Source organism: Muscardinus avellanarius (assembly GCF_963383645.1).
Source record: "Muscardinus avellanarius genome assembly, chromosome: 2".
Lineage (NCBI taxonomy): Eukaryota > Metazoa > Chordata > Mammalia > Rodentia > Gliridae > Muscardinus > Muscardinus avellanarius.
Genome location: NC_137787.1, coordinates 75,769,374 through 75,794,228, shown reverse-complemented (window position 1 = coordinate 75,794,228; position 24,855 = coordinate 75,769,374). Strand labels below are relative to the sequence as shown.

The window sequence follows — 24,855 nt, the reverse complement described above, 5'->3', positions numbered from 1 at the left end:
AGCGCAGCTGGCTTCGAACCTGCGAGATCCTTCTGTCTCCGCCTCCCAAGCGTGGGAATTACAAGCGTGAGCCACCACGCCTGGCTTGCTTCTTTACTTCTTGATTAAGACTGTAAATATCTCTGTACTAAAGTTTTGAGGTTTTTTTTTTTTTCTGTGTGTGTGTGCGCGCGCGTGTGCGTGTGCGTGCATGTGCGTGGGGGAGGACATTTATTGGGGGAATTGAACCCAGGGGCGTTTTACCTCTGAGTTATATCCCCAGCCTTATTTTATTTTGAAACAGAACCTCACTAAGTTGTTGGGGCCTTACTAAGTTGCTGAGGCTGGACTGGAACCTGCAATCTTTTTATCTCAGCCTCCCAAGTATGGGGATTAAAGGTCTGTGCCACAGGGAAAGCTGTCTGTTTTTCCATTCTTAAACACCCAAGAACTAGAAGAAAGAGGTAGTGCAAAGCCAGGCTTCCTATCTGTTTCAGATGTCTCCTTTGAGGATTATGTTCTTCTCATCACTGTGACTCCCTCACTCTGACAGTCATGAGGACTTGGTCCCCTTGTTCCTTCCCAACATTCACTAAAATGTCCTGGGTCTTGCTCTGTCCTCCTGCTCCTACCACTGCCTTGGGGACATCTTAAATACTTAAGTGAGTCTTCGCCATGGTGCATGATGGGCTTTATCTAACCCAGAACTGCTGTACCTCAATACACTAAATATGCCTTGGTTCAGGATGAATTCAATTTCTGAACGAATTTTTAAAAAAACAGCTGGTTTCCCTGTTATCAGACCACTCACTTTCTCCCCCGCCCTTCACCCAGTGTCATTTTACTTAAGGAAAAGCCTCATATTGTTACTATTCTCTATTAAAATCTTTCAATATCTTCTCTATGCTTTCAACATAAACTGTTATTTATTAATATCCTGTCATGTTTCGAAGATCTAGGGCAGCTTATGGAGATACATAATACATAGCTCCACAGAATACACTTAAATTATGGATAAAAGGAAAAGAAAAATATAGGTGAAGATTGAAATAAAATAAGAAAAGATCAAAATCATTAAGGAGGACACCATAAAACAGCATGACCTCAGTGGATTTTTTGTTTTGTTTTGTTTTTGGTGGTACTGGGGGTGGAACCCAGGGGCTTTCTACCTCTGGGCTAAACTCCCAGCCCTATTTTATATTTTATTTGGAAACAGGGTCTCACTAAGTTGCTGAGAGCCTCACTAAGTAGCTGAGGCTGGATTCGAACCTGTGCGATCCTCCTGTCTCAGCCTCCCAAGCGCTGGGATTAAAAGCATGCGCCACCACGCCCGGCTCAACCTCAGTGTTTTAAAAATAAATATGTGCAAACTGAAAAATAACTCAGAGGATACATACAAAAATACTAAACCACAATTATCTTCAATTACTTTAATAATACAACTTCCCCATTAATAAAATTATTTTAATTTTCTTTTTTAAATTTACTATATTTTACAAATTTTCTACAATGACAATATTGCTCAGGTTTAGGAAATGTATTAACCTATAACTGCCCTAACAATAATTGCAGTGGTCACTTCCACAGAGCACTAATCACAGCAGATAAAGCAAGTAAACACACTGCAGTGAAAGTGGATTCTGTGAGCGCTGGAATAGCAGGCTCCCTGATTGGTGGGCTTGACTTGAAGGTAAATTTTACAATACCCAGAGGGTCAGAAAGACTATTGCTCAAGCCATCTCTAAACGCCACTTTTTTTTTTTTTTTTGCTACACCCAAGCTCTATATTTTTATTCTATATTTTGAAACAAGGTCTCACTAAGCTGCAGAGGGCCTCACTAAGTAGCTGGGGCTGGCCGCGAACCCATGTTCCTCCTGTCTCAGCCTCTTAAGTACTGGGATTACAAGCATGCACCATCACACCCAGCTCTAAACACCACTTTTAATTGAGCTTCTGGTAACAACTGTTTTATCCATCCATTTTCCAGTTCTATCCCTGTCTTATGTGAGGACTAAATTGTCTTCAGTCAGTTTCTCCATATAGCTCCAGACCCATCTTTTTATTTTATTTTATTTTTTATTTTTTTGTTGGTACTGGGGTTCCTGGAAGCCCTTCTACCTCCGGGCTACCCTCTCAGACCTATTTTTATTTGGAAACAGGGTCTCCTAAGCCAGCGCGCGTGGCTGGCTTTGAACCTGTGCGATCCTCCTGTCTCTGCCTCCCAAGTGCGGGGATTACAAGCGTGCGCCACCACGCCCGGCCCAGACCCATCTTTTTATACTGCGGTATACCATGGTTGAGAAGAGTTATGCAAACATGGCCTACAGCGCTGAGAGAAACAAAATGGCTTTCTCAAGAACAACAAAAACCCCCATTTAATTACAGCAAGAGCTCAGTGGCATATCAGTTCCGGCTTGTTCTGCATGCACATAGGTCAGTGCTGGGAATTATTGGGAGACCAGCAATCTTTGCTGGGCTGTGAAGTGAATACAAAGTACCCAACACATCTACCCAGGAGCAGGGCTTATGGTGTGAAATACTATTCTAATCCCTTTTGAGAGCAGCTTAATGTCTCTCTGTGGATTCTGAAAGTGATGGAAAGCTCTTTTCGACACCATCCCATCTGATTTCGGATTTTTAAGTTCTTCCCTTGTGTCACCTTTCTGTTGGCTAAGGCAATATGGCAGCTGCTGATTCTAGCTCAGACTGGGTTAGAATAAATAAAAAGAAGGGCTCAAGTATTTTTTGTCTAGTAGGGCTTTTTTTTTTTCCCATCGAAACAATAAAGCACTAAATCTGTTAGTTGCAGAAAGATCATCACTATAAAAACTCATATGTTCATGAAATTTACTGGAGTAAGATTCTGCCATCTCCGGTTTCTTTTAGTCTATGAGAGATGCTATGCACAATAAAAACAGCACATTCCATTGCAGAGTCCTGGTGGTTGGGACCCAAAACTCACGTCTTGACTGGAGAGTCCAATCCAGAAGGAAGAGTTGCGAAGAAGTGCCTGCACGGCCAGGAACGCCTGCTGGTAAGGGCCGGTGATGCTCACCAGGCGCATGTTTTGGCTCAGACACTCCTTTAGAGCATCATGCCACGTCAGTGTCTTTGGGATGATTTTGTACAGGTTATTTAGATACTTGACAGCTTCTGAAGTATTCTGTGAGGGCTGTCCGTCTTTAATTTCTGCATGTAAGAGAAAACAACAGTAACAACCACCTCACTGTAAGTCATGGGATTGTTTTTGATCTTCTCCCCTTACTAATCTACTTAGATATCACTTGCCAATGTACTTGTTTTTTAAATTTTGGCTGGGAGAATTAGGTGTGTCTTGCTGTATCTTAGGTCAAATGTCTTATTTGCAACATTTGGTTTCTAAAAATCAAAACAAATTTTTGTTTATTTGCTTCGGTTTATAAAGGGAAAAAGCTATAAATAAAAGTGGCCTGCAATAAGATTGCCATTTCACAGTAGAGTCCAATAAATCCCTCCTTTGTCTAAGTAGCTCCACCAGGGAAGGTATTTAAAAGTGTCCCCTTACAAAGTTTTCATGGGAAAGCTACCATGAGAAAATGTGTAAAGCCACTTCCAAGAGAGTATATTTGAATTGCTTCTTTACAACACTTAACTGAATAAGGCAGTTTCTAAAAAGCATGGGACAAATTGGTAAAGATTAAATTAGCAAAACAAAAACAAAAAAAAAAACCCCAAAAAACCCCAAAGTATATGAAGAAAGATTTACTTCAGGTACTCATTATATGACCTTTTTTTTTTTTTTGTGTGTGTGTGTGGTACTGGGGATGGAACACAGGTGCATTCTACCTCCAAGCTACACCTCCAGCCCTATTTTTTATTCTTTATTTTGAAGCAGGGTCTCACTGAGTTGCAAAGGGCCTAAGTAGCTGAGGCTGTCCATAAACCGCAATCCTCCTGTCTTAGCTTCCCAAATGGTGGGATTACAAGCGTGCACCACCATACCCAGATTTTTATATGACATTTTTTCTCTAAAGTATTTGTTAAAAACTCACTGCAGTTGACAAAAAATTATGTAGCATCTTTTCAAACATATCTTGTTCAAAATACGGATGTTTCTATTCTAAGTACACACTTTACTATGATTTGCATCATAGGACGGCACAGACAGTGATCCTCATATAATGCTCTACCTCTCTATAAATGATGTTTAAAATGAATGTTTTGTGTAGTACTAAGTTAAAAATATTAACTATAGGACTAAATTTAAAATATTAGGTTTTTGTCTCCTTTCCCAAGATAAAAAATTGAAAAAATGGCAGAGAAGGAAGAATAAAATTAAGCCATAATTTACTCCAACTAGACAACCATTATTAATATAGTCTATGATTATGCTACTTAAAAAAGTCACCATTCCTATCTACCCAAAAGAAAAGAAACCAAACTACCAAACTAATGCATGTGTATCTATGTTCATAGCTGCACAATTCACCATAGCCAAACTATGGAACCAGCCAAGATGTCCATCAACAGATGAATGGATTACAAAACTGGGATATGTACACAATGGAATTTTACTCAGCCATCAAAAAAAACTCAATTACATAATTTTCAGGGAAATGGATGGAACTGGAGGACATTATGCTAAGTGAAATTAGTCAGTCACAAAAAATAAGAAATCAGATGCTTTCCCTAATATGTGAGAGTTAGGGAGAAATGGGTCATAGGAGGAACTCTTGAAAGAGGAAATCCTATAGAGGAGCAAACAAGACAACCTAAAGGAGGAGAAAGGAGGGGGGAAGAGGAAAAATCTCTAAAACACACAATGTACTTAAACATATCGAAGTCAATCACTAAGCCAAGCAAGGGAGGGAGGGATGGAGTGGGGGGAATGGAGTGGGAATTGGGTAGGGGTTAAATCAGCGATGAGTACATATTTGTATACACAAGTTTTTTTTTTACCCCAATATGTTGTATGAATATAATGCACCAATAAAAAAAATAAAAAAAAGTCACCATTCCTTTTCAGATTATTTGTGTCACTGGGTCAATATGAATTTACCCATACTGAAAAATTAAGCTATATGGTTATGAATTTATGTATTCACTTATAACATTTCTATGAAAAGAACCATATGTAATAAAATAAAGTACCATAGTTATTTAAATAATAATTGATACCTGCATATTTCTGACAGAGAGATACTGTATGGCGTTCATTGCAGGAGGTAAAATTCCATGTTCCAGTAAAAGGTGACTTTTGGAAGTTGAGTAGCAGAGCACAGTGGTAGTGGGATTCTTCCTCAAAGAACTAAACAAAAACGCAGTATGTACATGTAATTATGAAATTAACAGAATGAAGATTCTAGCAATAAAATCCTGGATTCCAATTCCTGCCCCATAAAAAATATCTCATGAAGAAGCTCACTGTGAAATTTCTAAGGAATCTCTAATAAACTTTCAAAGCATGAGAAAATGGCACTTATTTAATTTTTTTGTGTGTGGTATTGGAGATTGAACCCAGGGGCATTGTATCTCTCAAATAAATACATCCTCAGCCCTGTTTTTATTTTTTATTTTGAAACAGGGTCTCACTAAGTTGAGAAGGGCCTCTCTAAATTACTGAGGCTGGTCAAGAATCTGCAATCCTCCTTCCTCAGCCTCCCAAGTACTGGGATTACATGGGTGTATCACTATGCATGATGGCGGTTAACTTTAGAAATTAAAAAATAAAATAGTGCTAGTACTGATTATTTCTTTAAGCAGATTAAGAATAACTATTAGAAATAAGAAGATGCTTGGGAGGAGGAGACAGGAGGATCGCACAGGTTCGAAGCCAGCCTCACTGGCTGAAGAGACCTTGTTTCCAAATAGAATAAAAAATATAAATAAAATAAAATAAAATAAAAAAGTATAAAAAATAGGTCTGGGAGTGTAGCCTGGAGGTAGAAGGACTTCCAGAAACCCCAGTACCACGAAAAAAAAAAAAAAAAAAAAGATAAAACAAGGACAGTAAACTTAGCACTGTGCCAACATTTTTTTTTTTTTTTCGTGGTACTAAAGATTGAAACTAGGGGTGTTCTACTTCCGAGTTACACCCCCAGCCTTTTTTGTTTTGAAAACGGGGTCTAAGTTGCTGAATAGTCTTGCTAAATTGCTAAGGCTAGTCTTGAACCTGTGATCCTCCTGTCTTACCCTCCCAAATACTAAGATTGCATGTGTGTGTCACCATGCCTGGATTCCAGTCCCTCCCTCCCTTTCTTCCTTCCTTTCTTGGTACTGGGGATTGAATCCAGGGGCATTCTACCTCCGAGATACACACCCAATTCTATTTTATCTTTTATTTTTGAAACAGGGCCTAAGTTGCTGAGGCTATCCTTGAACCTGCAATCTTTTGGTGTCAGCCTCTAAAGTACTAGGATTATAAGCATGCACCACCATGCCTAGTTCCAATATTTATTTTTGATTAAAAATATAAAATAGTTATATTTATATTAAAAATATAAGCTTATAATAGAATGAGGGTTTTTGTTATGTTGACATTGTTTTTGCAGTGCTGGGAATCAAACTCAGGGTCTTGCACAGTCCTAGTTTGATATATCTTAAAGAGTCAACATAATATTTAGCAGCAAAAGACTCAAGTTCTTTTTTTGTTTTTGTGAAAAACTAGGTCATCTACCTGAGGCTAGAGTTATGAAGTACTGTTTGTTGTTCTTATTTTTTCCTCCTATGATACTGGGGACTGAACCCAGAGTCATTCTACCTCCAGGCTATACCCCAGCCATTAAAAAAAATGTTTTTGTTTTGGAATGGGGTCTTGCTAGATTGCCGAGAGTCTTGCTAAGCTGCTAAGGCTGGTCGTGAACCTGTGATCCTCCTGTCTCAGTCTTACAAGTCCTGAGATTACAGGAGTGCTCCCTCAGATCCAACTCTGTTTGTTGTTCTTTTAACAGCTTTATTGAGTTATAATTCATATAGGATGCGATTCACCCATTTAAAGTGCATGCTTGTTTTTAGTGTGTTTACAGAGTTGTATAACGACCCCCAGTTTTCACACATTTTTATACTCTAAAAAGAAATCTTATACCCTCCAGTCATTATTCCTAGCCCTTCCATCCTCCTTCACTTCTAGCAACCACTAATCAACTTTCAATATTTATAAACTTGCCTATTCTGAATATGTCATATAATCAAAATCATAAACAGGTCCTTGTCAATTGACACTTCACAAAAGAGAAAATACAAATGACCAATAAATATATGAAAAAATGTTCAACATTAGCAGCAACCAGTGAGATGCAAATCAAATGACACAGAGATTCCATGTAACCCCAATAAGAATGGCAATTATTAAATAAGTAAAAGAAAAATGAATGCTGGCAAGAATGTGGAGAAATAGAAACTCTTCTACACTGTTGGTGGGATTGCAAACTAATATAGTTGCTATGAAGATCAGTGTGGAGATTTCTCAAAAAACTGGGAAAGGATCCACCATATGATACAGCTATACCACTCCAGGGTATTTTTTTTTTTTTTTTTTTTTTTTTTTGTGGGTCTGGGGATGGAACCCAGAGGCATTTGACATCTGAGCTACATCCCCTGCCCTAATTTTTTTTTAATTCTTTATTTTGAGACAGGGTCTCACTAAGTTGCAGAGAGTCTCACTAAGTAGCTGAGGCTGCCCATGAACTGCAATCCTCCAGTCTCAGCCTCCCGAATGCTGGGATTACAAGTGTGTGCCACGACGCTTGGCTACCAGCTACCGTATCTTTTCAAAGAGACTGAAATTAGAATATTATATTGATACATGCATACCCATGTTCATAGCAGCACAATTCACAATAGCTAAATCATGGAACCAACCTAGGTGTCAATCAACAGATGAAAGGATTACAGAATTCTGGGATGTACACACAATGGAATTCTACTCACCAATAAAGAAAAAATTATGTCATTTGTAAGAAAATGGATGGACCTGGAGAACATTATGGTGAGATTAGCCAGTCACAAAGTTGAAGGATCACATTGTTGTGTCTCATATGTGGGAGCTAGTAATTGGGATACCAAAAGACAACGGAGGCGAAAACCCAGTGGAGCCAGGGAGGTGGTGTGGGTTGGGGGATGAGAGAGAATTAATGAAGAAATTATTTCCATTGACATTGTATACATACATAAGAAAACCAAAGTCAATCTCAGTACTCTGTTTGGGGAAGTGGGGATGAGGAGGGAGCCTGGGGAGAGGGGCTACCAAGTGTTGTGTGCACACATGTCACCATCACTAGGAACTACTATAATGCACCAATAAAAGTATAAAAAAATTGAAAAACATATGTCATTGTTCTTAATTCACTAATTTACGGGAGGCTCAATTATTTCACAGAGATATATAGATTATTGATTCACAAAAACATACGTGTGTTGGTATACTCAGCCTCCGACCAACAAGCAATGGGTGAAAGTTGCTGTATGTCATCTCTCTGTCATCTGTCCACTTGTTTATCCTTCCGTAAGCAGTCCAACGAAGACCAATCCATAAATCAGTTTTCATATCAGGAAGCAAAGATGTAATAAAATCTGTTAGAAAGAGATTTAAAAAAAAGCATTTGATTTAAAATTAAAAAAAAAATAAGCCGGGCGTGGTGGCGCACGCTTGTAATCCCTGCACTTGGGAGGCGGAGACAGGAGGATTGCGCAGGTTCGAAGCCAGCCTCACTAGCTTAAGAGACCCTGTTTCCAAATAAAAAAGTATAAAATAGGTCTGGGAGTGTAGCCCGGAGGTAGAAGGGTTTCCAGAAACCTCAGTACCACCAAAAAAAAAAAAAAATTTAATTAATTAAATTAAATTTAAATACCTGTAGAAAAAATGTCAGTGAATGTCTTTTGCTATCTATCAAGATAGTCTTTTACTTGCTTTGTATAGAAGTATTTTAATAAGATTATTTTATATGTTAATTCCCCACTGCTCCCTAGAACTAAGTTGGCTCCCAGATCAGAATAAAACATGCTTTTTAAACAATTCTGGTACCTTGTTCGCTCTGGCTCAACACGGAAGGAAGGGTCCCTCCATAGGAGTGACAGACATCGCTTGCATGAGAAAACGGAAGAGACTGTGGCTTGATCTTGAGAAAGCACTGCAAACAGAGCACAGACGAAGCATGAGCGTCTACATACAACAAGGCTCACACAGGAAGCAAACGCCTTACCTTTGAATAGACTGGTAATATTCAGTCTGTGAGATAGGCAAATTTACAAAGTGGTGCCATAATTCAGGTCTACACTCTTAAAAGAAATAACTGAAGAGTGGTCTTCAAACTATTACATATTTTTAAAAAATCTTCCACTTATTGAGTGCTTTCTATGTGTTGGCAGTTTTTGTGGTATTATCTCATTTAATTCTCACAACAAATGGGAAAGCCGAAGCACAGGTTAATTAAGTAACTCCATCTTTAAGTGCAATAGGCATAAGATGGTAAGGTTAGACTTGGAATCTGTCTCATCTTATTTCAATGTTTACTTTTTTCCTTTCTTTCTTTCTTTTTGTGATAGTGAGGATTAAACCCAGGGCCTTACACATACTAGGCAAACACTCCACCACTGAGATATATTCCTAGCCTAATGTCTATGCTCTTAATTATCACCCTCTCTGTACCAAGAAACACACTTGACAAAACATCTCTCTTTCTCCTAGCAAGATATTTCAATTCAATTCAATTTTTTTTTTTGAGGGTCTGGGGATGGAACCCAGGGGCATTTGACCTCCGAGCTACACCTCCTTCCCTGTTTTTTATTCTTTATTTTGAAACCGGGTCTCACTGAGTTGCAGAGGGCCTCACTAAGTAGCTGAGGCTGTCTGCGAACCGCGATCCTCCAGGTCTCAGCCTCCCGAATGCTGGGATTACAAGCGTGCACCACCACGCCCAGCTTCAATTCAATTTTATAACAACTGTGCTATTTAACATAGTCCCTGTACCTTGGAGAATTAAAAATACTGTCCTAATTTTTAATAGTCAAAATATATCCCTCACTTTACTACAGATGCTTTCAGCTGTCAAATACATTTCTTTTTCTTTTTTACATTACCATCACTGTAGTGTGAGTATAGCCCCAAATTGTGTTCTCTGCAACATCCTACAATTTTTTTCAGCTTTCTTACAGGCTGTAGTGGCCAATAGGATATAGGCAAAGTCACTTGGTGGCTTTTAGAAAATACCCTAGGGAGAAGATCCTAAATTTGAGTGTGGCAGCCATATATTAAGGACGGCAAACAGACACAAAAGGGCCTCATTTTGAAGATTTCATGGAGTTTCCACACCAGCCCAGCTAGCTTACCTTTAGGCTTCGTTTGTGTGAGAGAACAAATATTTTAGCATACTGTGGCAATTTCTTTTTAGCAGCCAAACGCATTTCCTAACAGATACGTATACTAAAATGGATTATGCATCTCAAAGAGGCAGATATGAAATGCAGCAATTCCCAAACGTTTTTAATCATAAAACTCCCATTTAGAGGCAAGATCAATGATTAATATTTTGTAGCATATGTGCAGTCTCTGTAGAGTCCTTTGGGAAATGCTGATCTAATTTGATTGTTGGATGCTGCTTGCTTGCTGTCCTTGAGGGGGAAAGAAAGCAGCAGTCAGACATTAAGTCCATTTCCTATAGGCCATAGAGATAGTCCTGACTATTCCGTGTATTACTACCCATTGACAGATCAACTTGGCAATTTAAATGTTTGTAGCAACAGAATAGAAAGGCTGCACTTTGAAAGACCTGCAGGCATGACTAACTTGAGAGTTAACTCTTGATATCACCGTGGATTCTGGCCACAGAGAGACCAGGCAGGACACTGATGTAAGCAGGGGCTGTCTTAGTGGGGGCGTCTCATGGGTTGTTCTTCTGCCACAGGCCTTGAATCTAGATGAAAGCAATCATTTTTTTTTTTTGGAAAAATTTTGAAATTCTCTGTTTACCTTATTCTGAAAAGGAATCCAATCCCCAGAACACTGTACTTTAGCTGCAGAATCAGGACTGTATTTCTCTAATGAAGATACATTATATTTTTCACAGACGAAGGGCAATTTGATATTACAGTCTGTTGGTTTACTTAAGTCTGAGAAATAAAAGTAGGATTGTAATGGTGAGATGTTTCATTCAGCACATTTTATAAACAACCTACTAGTATAGAAAGACATTTTATTTTACTTTATTTTTGCTGCTAAGGGTTGAACACAGGCCTCCCTCATAATGCTAAGCTCATGCCCTGCCACAAAGCTATAACCAAGAAAGGCTATTTATTTATTTATTTTTGGTATGGCTAAACCCAGGGGCATTCTGCCTCCAAGCTACACCACCAGCCCTATTCTATTTTTTATTGGGAAATAGGGTCTTGCCAAATTGCTGAGAGTCTGGCTAAGTAGCTGAGGCTGGTCTCAAACCTGTGATCCCCCTGTCTTAGCCTCCCAAGTACTGGGATTATAGGCATGTGCCACCATGCCTGGTTTAAGAAAGATTCTTTAAATCAGTCTTCCCCAAGTGGTTAAAATATATTCCCTTTCTCCCCTAGTAATTCATATTTTCCATTATTATTCATATCCGTAGGTATTGAATAACAATGTTGGCTAAAAGAAAGGAATACATTTGGTTTAATTATCACACCCTCTAAAGAATGATGGCAAGAATTAGACAGAAAATTGAAAAGGGAGTTTAATGAGAGGCAAAAACTGTATGTTTAAGGAGGGAAATAACCTATATTTTAAAACTATTCCTTATTCACCTTGTAAATGTGTTCATTTGATTATCAGTTACAAAAGTGGCAAGTTTGTTTCTAAGTAACTGCTTTAGGATAAAGGAAGCTATAGTCACAGTGAAACGCACCTTTATTTGCATTTGGAATTTGAGCTACTGTCATTAACAATAAATCAGAATAAGACGAAGCTACCAAATATATAGTCAAAAGGTATGATCCAGAGATACCACCTCTGGGTATCTACCAGAAAGAACAAAAACCAAAATACCAAACTAGTGCATGAACAACCATGTTCATAGCTGCACAGTTCGCCATTGCCAAATTGTGGAATCAGCCAAGATGTCCTTCAACAGATGAGTGGATTTCAGAACCATGGGATATGTACACAGTGGAATTTTGCCCAGCCACGAGGGAGAACAAAATTATGGCATTTACAGTGAAATGTCACAAAAAATAAGAAATCAGATGCTTTTCTTAATGTGAAAATATTAGGAAGAAATGGGTAACAGGAGGAACTCTAGATGAAGAAGAGACCCATAGAGGAGCAATGAAGGTGACATATCTGAGGGGATAAGGAGGAGGATAAGGGAAACTCTTTAAAGCACATGATGTACTTAAACATATCAAAGTCAACCAGGAAGCCAAGCATGGGTAGGAGGGAGGGTGAGGGAAGGGGTTAGAGATTGGGTAGGGCTGATTGGGTGATGTGTGTATGAATATCTCCACAAGTATTTTTTTTTTATCCCATTGAGATGTATGAATACAATGCACCAATAAAAATTTATAAAAAACGGTTAAAAAAAAGATTAAGCTCGTAACTGAATCTGGAGCTCACACATTACAAATCAACATGAAAGAGTTTGGATTTAACTTTACCCATAAGCCAGGTCTTGGCAGACAAAGGCGAGCATTCCTCCCCAAACCTCGTGGGAAAGTGGTGCCAAGGGTGTCGTGAACTGAAAGTAAACAAGAGACTGGATGACTCAGAATGAAATAATATTCCATCCTGCTATTCTTCCACTAGGTTGTTTTAATTCTATTTTAATGCTAATGCAATTATTTTGTACTCTTTTTTCTTGACACTAATAGGCACAGGGACTTGGTTTCTCTAATCTAGGCAGTTTATGGATTAATGTTTGAAACTGTTTATAAATGGTAACCCATTCATTCAAGGGAAATCTGGGACTGCTGCTTTTAAGTGATGTCACGTACTATAGAAAATATCGCTCTGCTGGCGGCTCAGCGGTTCTCACCCACCACTTCTGTTCGGCACCAGATATCTGCAAAAGAAACCAAACACCCATCCTTATATGTGCTGGCTTTTCTAGGAGAGTCCTGATTTAAATCCATCTTATTATAATCGCAGACATTTCATTATTTGTTCTCAAAATTATCTGACCCAAGACCTTTCCCCAAAAAAAGCAATTTGACAGATCCTTTTTGTATGTTCATAGACCCTATTTAGGTATAGAAAAAGTTTCTGTAACAATAGGCATAATATGATGGTTAGGCTAACATATTATGGGCACACAGTATCATATTACAATTAATTATAATGTTATTAATTAATTATATATTATTGGCACATAATTATTTATTATGGTCACACAGTGTCTTAATGCAATGAATTACAAATTTAAAAGTATACAAATTACTTCTGTTCCCACAATCTATTTTACAAATTTACTTAGTTGTAGAAACAGAAACTTAGCTATAACATTAACTTTTAGTAGAAAGCATGATAATGAATTAGGATCATTTTATTGATATTACCTATCAATATTTATCTCATAAATTGGCATTTCTTATTGATCTTGTATATTTTAAAGCATTAAGGAATCTCATTTAACTTTACTCACGTGAAACAATGAATTTATATGTTGTATAGTAAATCTTTTAGATTTAGAGGAAGATTTAAGTTTTGTTGATTTTAGCAAAATTTTGGATGCTTTTAGTAGTATTGGGTATTACACCTGAGCTACACTTCCAGCTCTTTTTATTTTTTGTTTTGAGACAGGGCCTCTTTAGGTTGCAGAGGGCCTCACTAAGTTTCTGAGGCTAGCAGTGCATCTGCAATCCTCCTTTATCAGCCTTCCAAGTACTAGGATTACAGGCATTCACCACCATGTCGGGCTGGAAATAATTTTTAATGAAATAAATAAAGCAAGACATAAATATGAAAATATATTCTTTTAAATTACATTTGCTATTTTGTTTTTGATGGCTTTTAGTCCAGTAAAAGATGTTATGGTAGCAAGAAAGCTGTGATTGCTAGCACAGTACAGGACGGCTTCTTCATAGTTTAAGTGAGGATCAGCCACAAACCAATATTCACTTTCTTCAATTATAACTGGAGGCCCGTGAATTCCAGCACGCTCTAAATAAGAAAAATATCAGAGTTATGGCCACGACAACCAAATTATTCCTTCTAGTCATGGGGTAATGTTAAAAACTATTTACTGTTACAGCTTGGGTAGTTGTCTCCCAAAGGCCCATGTGTTAAAGGCTTTGTTCCCAGCCTATGACTCTTCTGGGAGGTGCTGGAACCTTTAAGAAGGGGTGTAGTTGGAAGTCTTCTATATGGAGGTATGCCTTTGAAAGACATATTGGGACCTCCTTTTTCTCTCTTTCACCTTCCAGCCACAATGAGGTAACAATATGCTCCACCAAGCACTTCCTGCCATGATGTACTTGCTGCATGCCCCAAGGTCACAGGATCAAAAGATTACAGTCTAAAAACCTCAAAAAATGTGAGCCACCACAAACCTTTCTTATTTTTAAGTTGATTTTCTCTCAAGTATTTTGTTATAGTAATGGAAAGCTGACTAACACAGTCACCCACCTAGATTACTGGCTCTCTCTGGCTAGAGTAGTGTTGACTGTAAGGAACTAAGATTTCATGAGTCAGTAATTCTGCCATTTCCCTTTACTCACAGAGAAGATAATTCCAGCCTCAAAACCTCATTCCACATTATCAACCCAGCTTCTTTTCCTAGAGACATTTTATTTCACTTGAAAATGTGATAAAAAAATAAACTGTCACTTAAAAATTAAGTACAAATATTATCAAAAAGATATAAGCAGATTTTACTAAATTTTAGTTTTCTTAACTCACCTGGATTGTACCAGTCTGGTGTTTTTGGAGTGCTACCTGTATAAGAAAGAAAGCAAGTGGCTTACATTGAGTACCTAATTAGAGAGCACAGCAACTGTAAGTAGGACCTTTAACGTGGCTCCAAAGGACTCATAGTTTTGCAAAGGTTTGTCCCTCCCTCCCTCCTGTCCTTCTTCCTTCCTTCCTTTCTTTTTATCTTTTCTTTTTTCTTCTTTTCTTTTCTTCTTTTGTGGTACTGGGTATTACAACCAGTAGCATTCTGCCTCTGAGTTACATCCCCCGGCCTTATTTTATTTCACTTTTAAATTCTGAAACACAGTCTCATTAAATTGCAGAGGCCTCACTAAATTGCTGGAACTGGCTGTGAACCTGTGATCCTCCTGTCTCAGTCTTCCAAGTACTGGGATTATAAATATGCACCACCATGCCAGGTTAGGTTTATCTTTTACTTTTCTTCCTCCTCCTCCTCTTCCTCCCCCTCCTCCTCTTCCTCCTCCTCCTCCTCTTCTTCCTCCTCTTCCTCCTCTTCCTCCTCCTCCTCCTCTTCCTCCTCCTCTTCCTCCTCCTCCTCTTCCTCCCCCTCCTCCTCTTCCTCCTCCTCCTCCTCTTCCTCCTCCTCCTCCTTCCTCCTCCTCTTCATCATCATCTTATTTGGTAATGGGGATTGAAGTCAAGGGCACTCTACCTCTGAGCTACACCCCTAGCCCAGTTTTATTTTTTGTTTTGAAATAGGGTCTCATTAGATTGCTGAGGGCTTTGCTAAGTGTGGAGGGTGTCCTCGAATCTGTGATTTTCCTGTCTCAGCCTCCCAGGTACTCAGATTACAGGTGCATTTCAGGTTAAACGATTTCATTTCAAGTTATATCAACTGAATTGAATTTTACAGGGCTTATGCCAAAGCTGCATTAATGGCAATCAATAAGGTAGACCTGTTAAATATTAATAAAATATAACTAGAAGTCTAGGACTGGGATATAGTTCACTGGTAGAACACTTACCTAGCACATGCAAGAACCTAAGTTCTATCCCAGAATTGGGTTAAAAATATTACTATAAATCTTTTACTTTGTATCCTTTAATTCTCTGAGGAAGACTAAATGGATAAAATATACCTAATAATTATAAAGTAAAATTAAGTAAATGATGATGTCATATAAACTACAAGGCGCATAAGGGATAGGTAGCAAAACAATCACCACTCTAGGTAAGTTTCCTCAGGAACCACTTCTGCATCTAATGGAACCCAACTGCTCTGTAAACGTAGGGTGGTGGAGTCTGTTGGCTCCCAAGATGTTGTTGGACAAAATCTACAATGGTTCAGTACTGGGCCTTTTGAGAAGGTAAAACAAAACTGGGAAGAAAATACTAAAAGTTACTCAGGATCCCAGAATGCGAGCAGAGAAAATACGGTCTGCCACATAGGATGCAAACAGAGCAAATATGGGCTACAGTGTCGGGCACATGGCCCCTGACACTTTGCTGTGGCGGTACTCTGATGAGCTGTTTAACGCCTTGAGCCTCACATAGCTACTCTGGGAAATGACGATCACGTGACCACCCTTAAGGAAACACCCAGTGAGCAGCGTATCCTTGCTGCTTTCCTCCTGTCATCCTGGCCAGTCACTTTGGTTTCCAGTCCAAGATGTAATTTGCTTAATCTTAGAAACTACAGGGTAAAATATGAGTTCTTCAGTTTGCAGTGGTATTGAGGCCTAAGGCATCAGAAGACCCTGCTCAGAGGACTGCCTGCATATTCAGGATCTCTGGTTTTTCTGTCTGAGCCATTACTCATCTATTGGGTAATTTCCACCAATAGTACTGCAAAGCACTTAAATGTACATAGTTTCTTGACTATTATCCTGTCAAAGCCTTGTGAACATGTGCGTGTTAGGGAAGCTCTGTCCAGCCTTCAGATATCTTTAAATTAGTGAGAAAAGCAGAAAGCAGGGTGTTGTTTTACTCAAGGTTATGGATATGTATGTGTATATAGTTTTCAAGAAATATAATAAAAATAGCTGGTTTAGTAGGTGGTAATTTCTGTAAAACATGCCTATGAGTCTTATTTTATATAGTTTCCTTGATTAAAATGAATTTAAAAATGAATATATACCTATATGATTATGAATACTTAAAATTCATAGTCTTTCCAAATATCCCTTTTAGAGAAGAGGGGACCAATTAGGACCAGGTAATAACAAGGCAAGAAGAGAAAAGGCATGATGATTTAGGCTAATGAGGAAGAACATTTCTTTAGGAAAACCAGAAAAATGCAGATTAATAGACTTTGGCTGCTCTAAATATCAATAAAAATATCCAACCTGGTTAATGTAATGCCTTGTAACTTAGAAATAAAAGTATAATCAAAGGGGAGTTGACATAACATTTAAAGTATAGCTTAAGTCATCACTGCTTGCTTCAAATGACTAGATATTAATTCAAACGAAAGAGAATTATTTAGTTTTTAATTTTGTTTCTGCATGGGAAAAGTGGGGGTGCAATTATTTAGAAGATTCATTTGTTTGGTTGATTTAGATTTGCTAACTCAGCCAATTCCCTTTATCTGTCACAATCATCTCTCTTCATGCTGTTGTCTGTGGTTACTGATGTGTCATTTCTAAGGTTGCCCTTGTTGAGACTCTTGGGTCTGCCCCACCACTTACAGAGGGGCTGGGGCAGCCCCTACGATGAAGCACCTTGCAGGAAGTAAGGGCACTTTTTTTTTTATTGGCCGTATTGGAGATTAAACCCAGGGGTGTTCTACCTCTGAGCTTTTTATTTAAAACTTTTAAAACAGGGTTTCACTGAGTTTCTAGGCTGGCCTCAAACTTGTGATCCTCCTTCTGGGATTATAGCTGCTACATGTGGCTACTTGGTTCCCTGAATTTGAATTTATGTGAAGTACTGGAAGTTTGGGAGTTTTACTGAAAACTGCTAATAACTATAACTAGGACCTGCCAAATAAGTTTTTTCACATTCATACCTCATCCTTTCCAAGATTATCTTCATGTTTAGTTTCGCGTTAAAATGATTCTCCCTATGACATCTTTCCTCATATTAAAACAATATTCAATTCCAAAATCTAATCTCCCTAAATAAGCTTTAAATTTTGTCTCCTATATAAATTCTTCCGTGATCAAAGAGTAAAGTATCACCAAATTCAGTAAGTGTGACTTCAACTAGAAGCAGAAGTCAGGCAAGAAAAACTTAATATATTAATAGCTAATATATTGTAAAATTTCCAATTGTAGCGTTCCAGCGCAGCATTCATGGCGTTAAAACGAGAGCGCGGTGAGTAGGAATAACTACCACTTACCTTTCGGGATCTGGCACGCCCACTCGAGGTTTGTATCACAAGCAAAAGGCCTCAAATAAATAAATTCTCTGTCATCATAGAAATGCCAGCCTCTTCGCCATGGCCTGTGAATGACCTAGAAAAGGAAAAGAATTGTGTAATATTTTGAAGTTGTTGCAGCCTTTATTAAACACTAAACTATCAAGTCTGTGGTCTTTTTATTTTTAATTTTGAAACAAGGTCTCACTAAATTATTGAGGCCGGCCTTGCACCTGCAATCCTCCTGTTTCAGCCTCCCAGGTTCTAGGATTACCAGAATGTACCATCATGCCCAGCAGTCCTGATCTTTATTTCAGTTCTAGCAACAAAAAATATCTGCAGAATAAATGAACCCATGAATGAATAGAATGCTTAAACAGTAACAGCTTGAGCCGGGCGTGGTAGCACACGCTTGTAATCCCAGCATTTGAGAGGCTGAGACAGAGGGATCATGGTTCATAGACAGCCTCAGCTACTTCTAAGTGAGGCCCTTTGCAACTCGAGACCCTGTTTCAAATAAAGAATAAAAAAAAATAGAGCTGGGGGTGTAGCTCATAGGTAGAAGGCCCGAGTTCCATCGCTAGTACTGCAAAAACAACAACAAAACAACAACAAAACAAAACAAAACAACAACAACAACAAAGTAACAGTTTGAGCAAGAGTCTTTCAAGGGGGCTGATAACAGAAATAAATTATAAGGTCATGTTTATGTCCAAAAAGCTATTTCTTTTTCCCCCAGCCTCCTGCTTTTGTTGACATGATATTGCAGAATCTTGCACTTTTAAAATCTGGAAAAGACTAAGCTAGGAAAGAGAGTTTGGTTTCGTGGTATCCAAGCGCCAGGCTGCGAGGGGAGGAGATCAGAGCGGCATCAATCCAGGCTCAGGAGCCCATGCCCCTCTCTCACGGTGGCTCTACCATTTCTAGGATGTTGCCTGCCTCCACTGCTCCAGAGTAGCTCACTGGGAATCCAGTCAGCATGCAGGAGAGCAAAAGGGGGAAGGCATGATCTGGGAGGGGCACCCACCACTTTTCAGACACTTTGCTGGTGAGTACTGCGGCAGGAGAGTGAAGGTTCTCTTTAGAGAGTCCCTGGCTGGGGTTGTTTCTGATGCAGGCTGCGTCCATATTCAATTATTTACTTTGTTGTTGCTTTTCAAATCTCTCCCTGCATGGAGACTCTTTTTACATAGAACACAGTTTATTGCATCCGTGTTCTGAACACTCCTGAAAACTTCACAAGCTTCTCTCAGCTTCAAACCTTTTCTGTATTACTTTGGGAATTCTAACATGATGCTATAACTATCACAAGAGTTACTTAAAAATAGTGCTTTCTGCTGGGTGTCGTGGTGCATATATGTAATCCCAGTACTTGGAGGCGGAGACAGGAGGATCACAGGCTCAAGGCCGGCCTCAGCAACTTAGCGAGGTTCTGTTTCAAAATAAAATGAGAGGGTGGTAATAGGAATAACTACCACCTACCTTTTGGAATCTGGCACACCCACTTAAGGTTTGTATCACAAGCAAAAGGCCTCAAATAAATAAATTCTCTGTCATCATAGAAATGCCAGCCTCTTCTATACAAAACAGGGATGAGGGTATAGCTCAGAAGTGGAATGACCCTGTGTTCAATATCCAATAACACGCACGCACACACACACACACACACACACACACACACACACACACTCATTCACTGAAAAATGGTGCTTTCTAATAGCTTTCTCAGTTTTTATTTGCCCTGCCATTTTATAATATTTATAATCCTCTTTATTCGTCTATAAAGTGAAGATAAGATCTATATGTCTCCTTCCTCATTTTATTTTATGTATTTGGTGTGTGTGTGTATGTGTGTGTGTGTGTGTGTGTGTGTGTGTGTGTGTATGTGTGTGTTTGTTACTGGGAATTGAACCCAGGGACATTTTACTTCCAAGCTATATCCCAGTCCTTTAAAAAAAATTTTTTTTAACAGGGTCTCACTAGGTTGCTGAAAGTTTCAATAAATTGCTGAGGCTGGTTTTGAACCTGTGATCCTCCTCCTCCTGTCTAGTATTGGGTTTATAGGCTTGTGCCACCATGCCCGGCTTGTTTGCTTAATTTTTTTTTCTTTTTGTGGCACTGAAAATTGAACTCAGAGGTATTCTACTTTTGAACTGTATTTCAATCCCTTTTTACTTTTGTTTAGAAACAGTCTTGTAGGTTGCTAATCATTTGCTTTTTTAACATTCATTTTTCCTTCAACTCTGATTTCTTTGATTTCAACTCACTCTAGGATATATCTTCAGTCTAGGTGGGATTTGAACTGTCTAAACTACAATATACTCCATTCTCCACAAACCAGTATCCATTCTGCACATTTCTGCAAATGCCTAGGCATATGGAAAAGTGAGTGGAGTGCTGTACCCAGACAAGTTGTTTTCAAATTTCAGTTCTGTCACTCTGTAACCTTGAGTGAGTTACCCAAAGCTCCAGTTTCTTTATGTGATGACTGTGGAAACAGTATTTACCTTACGAGGTTGTGAGAGTTTTAAGTGAGATAATATCTGCCACCTGTGTAGTGCGGCGCCTGCTCATAAAGGAGCCAGCCAGTGTTAGCTACAGCCACCACGGGCACCAGCCTCACGCTTACCATCACTATATCATAGCAACCTCGTTCTTGCATATGACTTGTATTTTGCTTGCCCTACCCTTACCCAGCGGTACTGACATTGCTTAAATATCTTTGCCCAGCGGTACCGACATTGCTTAACTGTCTTTATCTTCTACTAGACCGTAAGTCTTGTGGCAGCAATGACAGTGTCTTGCACCTTGCATCGTTCTAGCCCCTGGTGCCTCACAGACCCCTGGACATCTCACTTCTGAAATGGAGAAGCAAATGGATCCTGCAGAGGGTCTTTGTGTCTTCTAGTCCTTTCTGCTGCATCCTGAAACCTGTCCCAAGATAAATCTTCCTTATACTCTTCTTGGTTCATGTTGCCCTCCCTCTTTAGAGACTTTAAAAATATGTCCTGTTGCCTTATCAAAAAATGCACAAGCACCTTAACCTGACATGAATCTCATTTCCCAGGGCTGCTTCCAGCACAGCACTGAATGACGCTTCTTGCTGTGTGTTCAGCTCTCCTGACTGCCTCGCCCTCTTCCTTCCACTCCCTCATTTTATGCCACCTGCCCGTCCCATTTCCCATCAGAGAGCCTCGCCCCTTCCCACGTGTACAAACTCCAACCAGCCTGAGAGGCCCAGGTCAAGCCTCACCTCTTTCCAGAAACAGGCCAGAGATCACTCCTGAGTTCCATTAGCCCTCCCCAGCCCGCTCCCTGCAGCTCATTACTGCACTGTAATGAAAAAGCCATCTTTCTCGAGAGCATTTTGCTTTCTCAGATAAAGAGACGGGGTGCATGATGATGTGCTTATGGCCCACTGCACCCAGCACCCTGCTCCACACGAAAGGCGGTCCGTGGACCTGCGCTCTCACCGCGCAGGAGGCTAGATTTACTTCTTGTCTTCCCCCCTTCTTGTTTTCCTTCTTCCCTTCTTTCTCTCTGTCTCTCCCTCTCCTGGAGAATCAAGCTGAGGCCCGTGAGCATGTTAAACATGTTCAGGACCACTGAGCTACAACCTCGGTCCTGTACTTCTTCTTTTTTTTTTTTTTTTTGTGGGTTAGGGGATGGAACCCAGAGGCATTTGACCTCTGCACTACACCCTATTTTTTATTCTTTATTTTGAAACAGGGTCTCACTGAGTTGCAGAGGGCCTCACTAAGTAGCTGAGGCTGTCCGCGAACTGCGATCCTCCGGTCTCAGCCTCCCGAATGCTGGGATTACAAGCGTGCTCTGCCACGCCTGGCTTCTTCTTCTTCTTCTTCTTTTTTTTTTTAATGCGGACTTTGGGCCATGGCACTGACCTTGACAGCAGCACAGTCTCTGATGTCATAATCCTGCTGAAACTCATTTTCCATGGTAATAGTAGACACCTGAAAAGACAAGAGAGTCTTGAGAATTAAAAAAAAAATTTATTTATTTATTGTGGTACTGGGGATTGAACCTAGAGGCATTTTACCTCAGAGCTACACCCACAGCCCTATTTTATTTTTATTTTGAAACAGGGACTTGATAGGTTGATGAGAGCCTCACTCCTTGTTGAGGCTGTCCTCAAATGTGTGTTCCTCTTGTCTCAGCCTCCCAAGTACTGGGATTATAGGAATGCCCTACCACATCCAACAAGAACCTTGAGAATTTAAGACTGATGCATTAATATTTGCAATTCAGATATAATGTAGGCAGATTTAATGACATAAGCAAGCTCATATGCCACAGAAAGAACACACTTAAAAAACTGGGATACTAAATCATGAGGAGATGTTTGTGTCTTTTCTAGATTATATCTAGAGAAACTACACATATTTTTTAAATAAAAATAAGATTAGTGCCTTGTTTTCCCCTTTCTTCATAAATGTGAATTTATTTCTACTTAAAGATGGGCTTGGATATATGGTATGTAGATATATTTCCCTGTTTGTTATTATTATTTTAATTTATAGTAAAGTACATATTTATCATAATGTCCTGAGGTGTACATGACTAAATCTAATATATTCAATACCTTACATAGTTATCATGTTTGTGGCAAGAACACTAAACATCAACTCTTCTAGCATTTTTCAAACATATATTATTAATATTGTTCACAATTTTGTACAATAATAGATCTTTTGAACTTATTCTTCCTGTCTGTCTAAAATTTTGTGTTTATTGACATTTTCCCAACCTCCATCTGCCTCAACCCCTGGGAACCAGCATTTTACTTTCTAGTCCTATGAGATGAACTTTTTTAGGTTTTACATATGAGTGAGATCATGCATATGTGGCTGGCTTATTTTAATTAACATTTTTCACCTTAGGTTCATCCATTTTGCTGAAAATGACAAGATTTCCTTTTTATGACTGAATAGTGTTCCATTAGGTGTATGTACCACAATTCCTTTATCAATTCATCCAGTGATAGATGTTTAGGTTGATTCCATATCTTGGCTATTATGAATGAACATGGAAGTATAGCTATTTATTTGACATACTAATTTCATATTTTACATATATACTCAGTGGCGGAATTCCTAGGCCATATCAGAGTTCTATTTTTTTTTCATTGCTGAGGATTGAATTTAGGGACACTCTACCCAAGAACTACATCACCAGCCTTGAGCTTGTGATCCTTCTGTCTCAGCCTCCCAAATAGTTCTGTTTTTAATATTGTGGGGAATCTCCATTCTGTTTTCCCTAATGGCTGTACTAACTTATATTCCCACAACAGTTTCTCCACATCCTCACTAACACATTGTTTTTCCATTTTGATAACAGCCATTCTAACAGGTATGAGATATCTCACTGTGGTTTCAATTTGCATTTACTTGATGATTAGTGATGGTTACCATTTTTTTCATATACTTATTTGCCATCTGAATGGCCTCTTTTGAGAAATGTCTGTTTTGATCCTTTGCCCAAATTTTAAGATTGGTCTATTTGTTTTCTTGCTATTGAGTTTGAGTTCCTTACATATTTTAGACATTAACTTCTTTTTACTTTTAATATTTAATTTTTTGTGGTACTGGGGATTGAACTCAGGGGCATTCTACCTCCCAGCTATACCCATAACCCTATTTTATTTATTATGAAACAGGGTCTCACTAAGTTGTGGAGGGCCTCACTAAGTGGCTGAGACTCACCTTGAACCTGCAATCCTCCTGTCTCAGCCTTCCAAGTACTGGGATTACAAGCATGTGTCACCATACTCAGCTTAGATATACAGACTGCAAATACTTTTTACCATTCTGTAGGTTGTCTCTTTGTTGACTAGTTTCTTTGGTGTGCAGAATCTTTTTAGTTTGATGTAATTTCGTTTGTCTGTTTTTGTTTTCATTGTCTGCTTTTGGGGTTACAGCCACTCAGTCACCTCCCAGACCAATGTCATGGAGCTTTTTCATATGTTTTCTCCTAGCATTTTCACAGTTTTGGGTCTTGTATTTGTCTTTACACCATTTTGAGTTGATATTTGTATAGGGTGTGAGTTAGGATCTAATTCTGTCTTCTGCACGTGGGTATCTAGTTTTCCCAGCATCATTTATTGAAGGGAATGCCCTTCCTCACTGTGTGTTCTTGGCACTCTTGTTAGAAATCATTTGGCTATAAATGCATGGATTTATCTCTGAGCTTTCTATTCTTTTCCATTGGCTTATATGTCTCTTTTTATGGGAGTACCATGATTTTTGGTCACTATAGCATTTTAATATGTATTCTGAAGTCCAGTAGTATTGCTCCAACTTTGCCCTTTTTGTTCAAGATGGCTTTGACCATTCAGGGTCTTTTGTGGTTTCATACATATTTCAGGTGTGGATGTGATTATTCACCAGTCAATTTAATTGCTATTGTAACAAACAATTCTTCCACATAATAACCAAAAAAAATGTTTTAACTTACTGGTGTACGATCACTCCACTGCCAGGATCCTTGTAAATCTGGGCTCCTTTTATTCAAACCTATCCACAACCAACGCTGGTCACTATGTGAAAGGAATCATTGAAAACAATGAGGATAATGCTTGGTAAGAACGTTGAGCATTAACATGCCTAAAGTGTTTCAGGTATGTAAATTTATTCAGAAGATCTTGTCACTGAAAATCACAGCTTCAAGCTATATTAAAAAAGTCTTTTTTTA

The 24,855-nt window shown here is 38.9% G+C and overlaps 1 protein-coding gene across 1 annotated transcript in view; it reads right to left on the bottom strand.

Moving 5' to 3' along the window:
* The window catches only part of LOC308258394 (lymphocyte antigen 75-like), a gene marked incomplete at both ends in the record, with an annotated part of 99,565 nt that overhangs the window by 28,113 nt on the left and 46,597 nt on the right, over positions 1–24,855 (bottom strand). The window contains 12 exons of the mRNA XM_080688960.1: positions 2,943–3,169; positions 5,138–5,267; positions 8,370–8,530; positions 8,982–9,087; positions 10,926–11,065; positions 12,578–12,657; positions 12,914–12,981; positions 13,903–14,078; positions 14,817–14,848; positions 18,126–18,244; positions 22,050–22,118; positions 24,619–24,700. Of these exons, the coding sequence (XP_080545086.1) occupies positions 2,943–3,169; positions 5,138–5,267; positions 8,370–8,530; positions 8,982–9,087; positions 10,926–11,065; positions 12,578–12,657; positions 12,914–12,981; positions 13,903–14,078; positions 14,817–14,848; positions 18,126–18,244; positions 22,050–22,118; positions 24,619–24,700 (1,390 nt within the window). The remainder of the gene's footprint in view (positions 1–2,942; positions 3,170–5,137; positions 5,268–8,369; positions 8,531–8,981; positions 9,088–10,925; positions 11,066–12,577; positions 12,658–12,913; positions 12,982–13,902; positions 14,079–14,816; positions 14,849–18,125; positions 18,245–22,049; positions 22,119–24,618; positions 24,701–24,855) is intronic.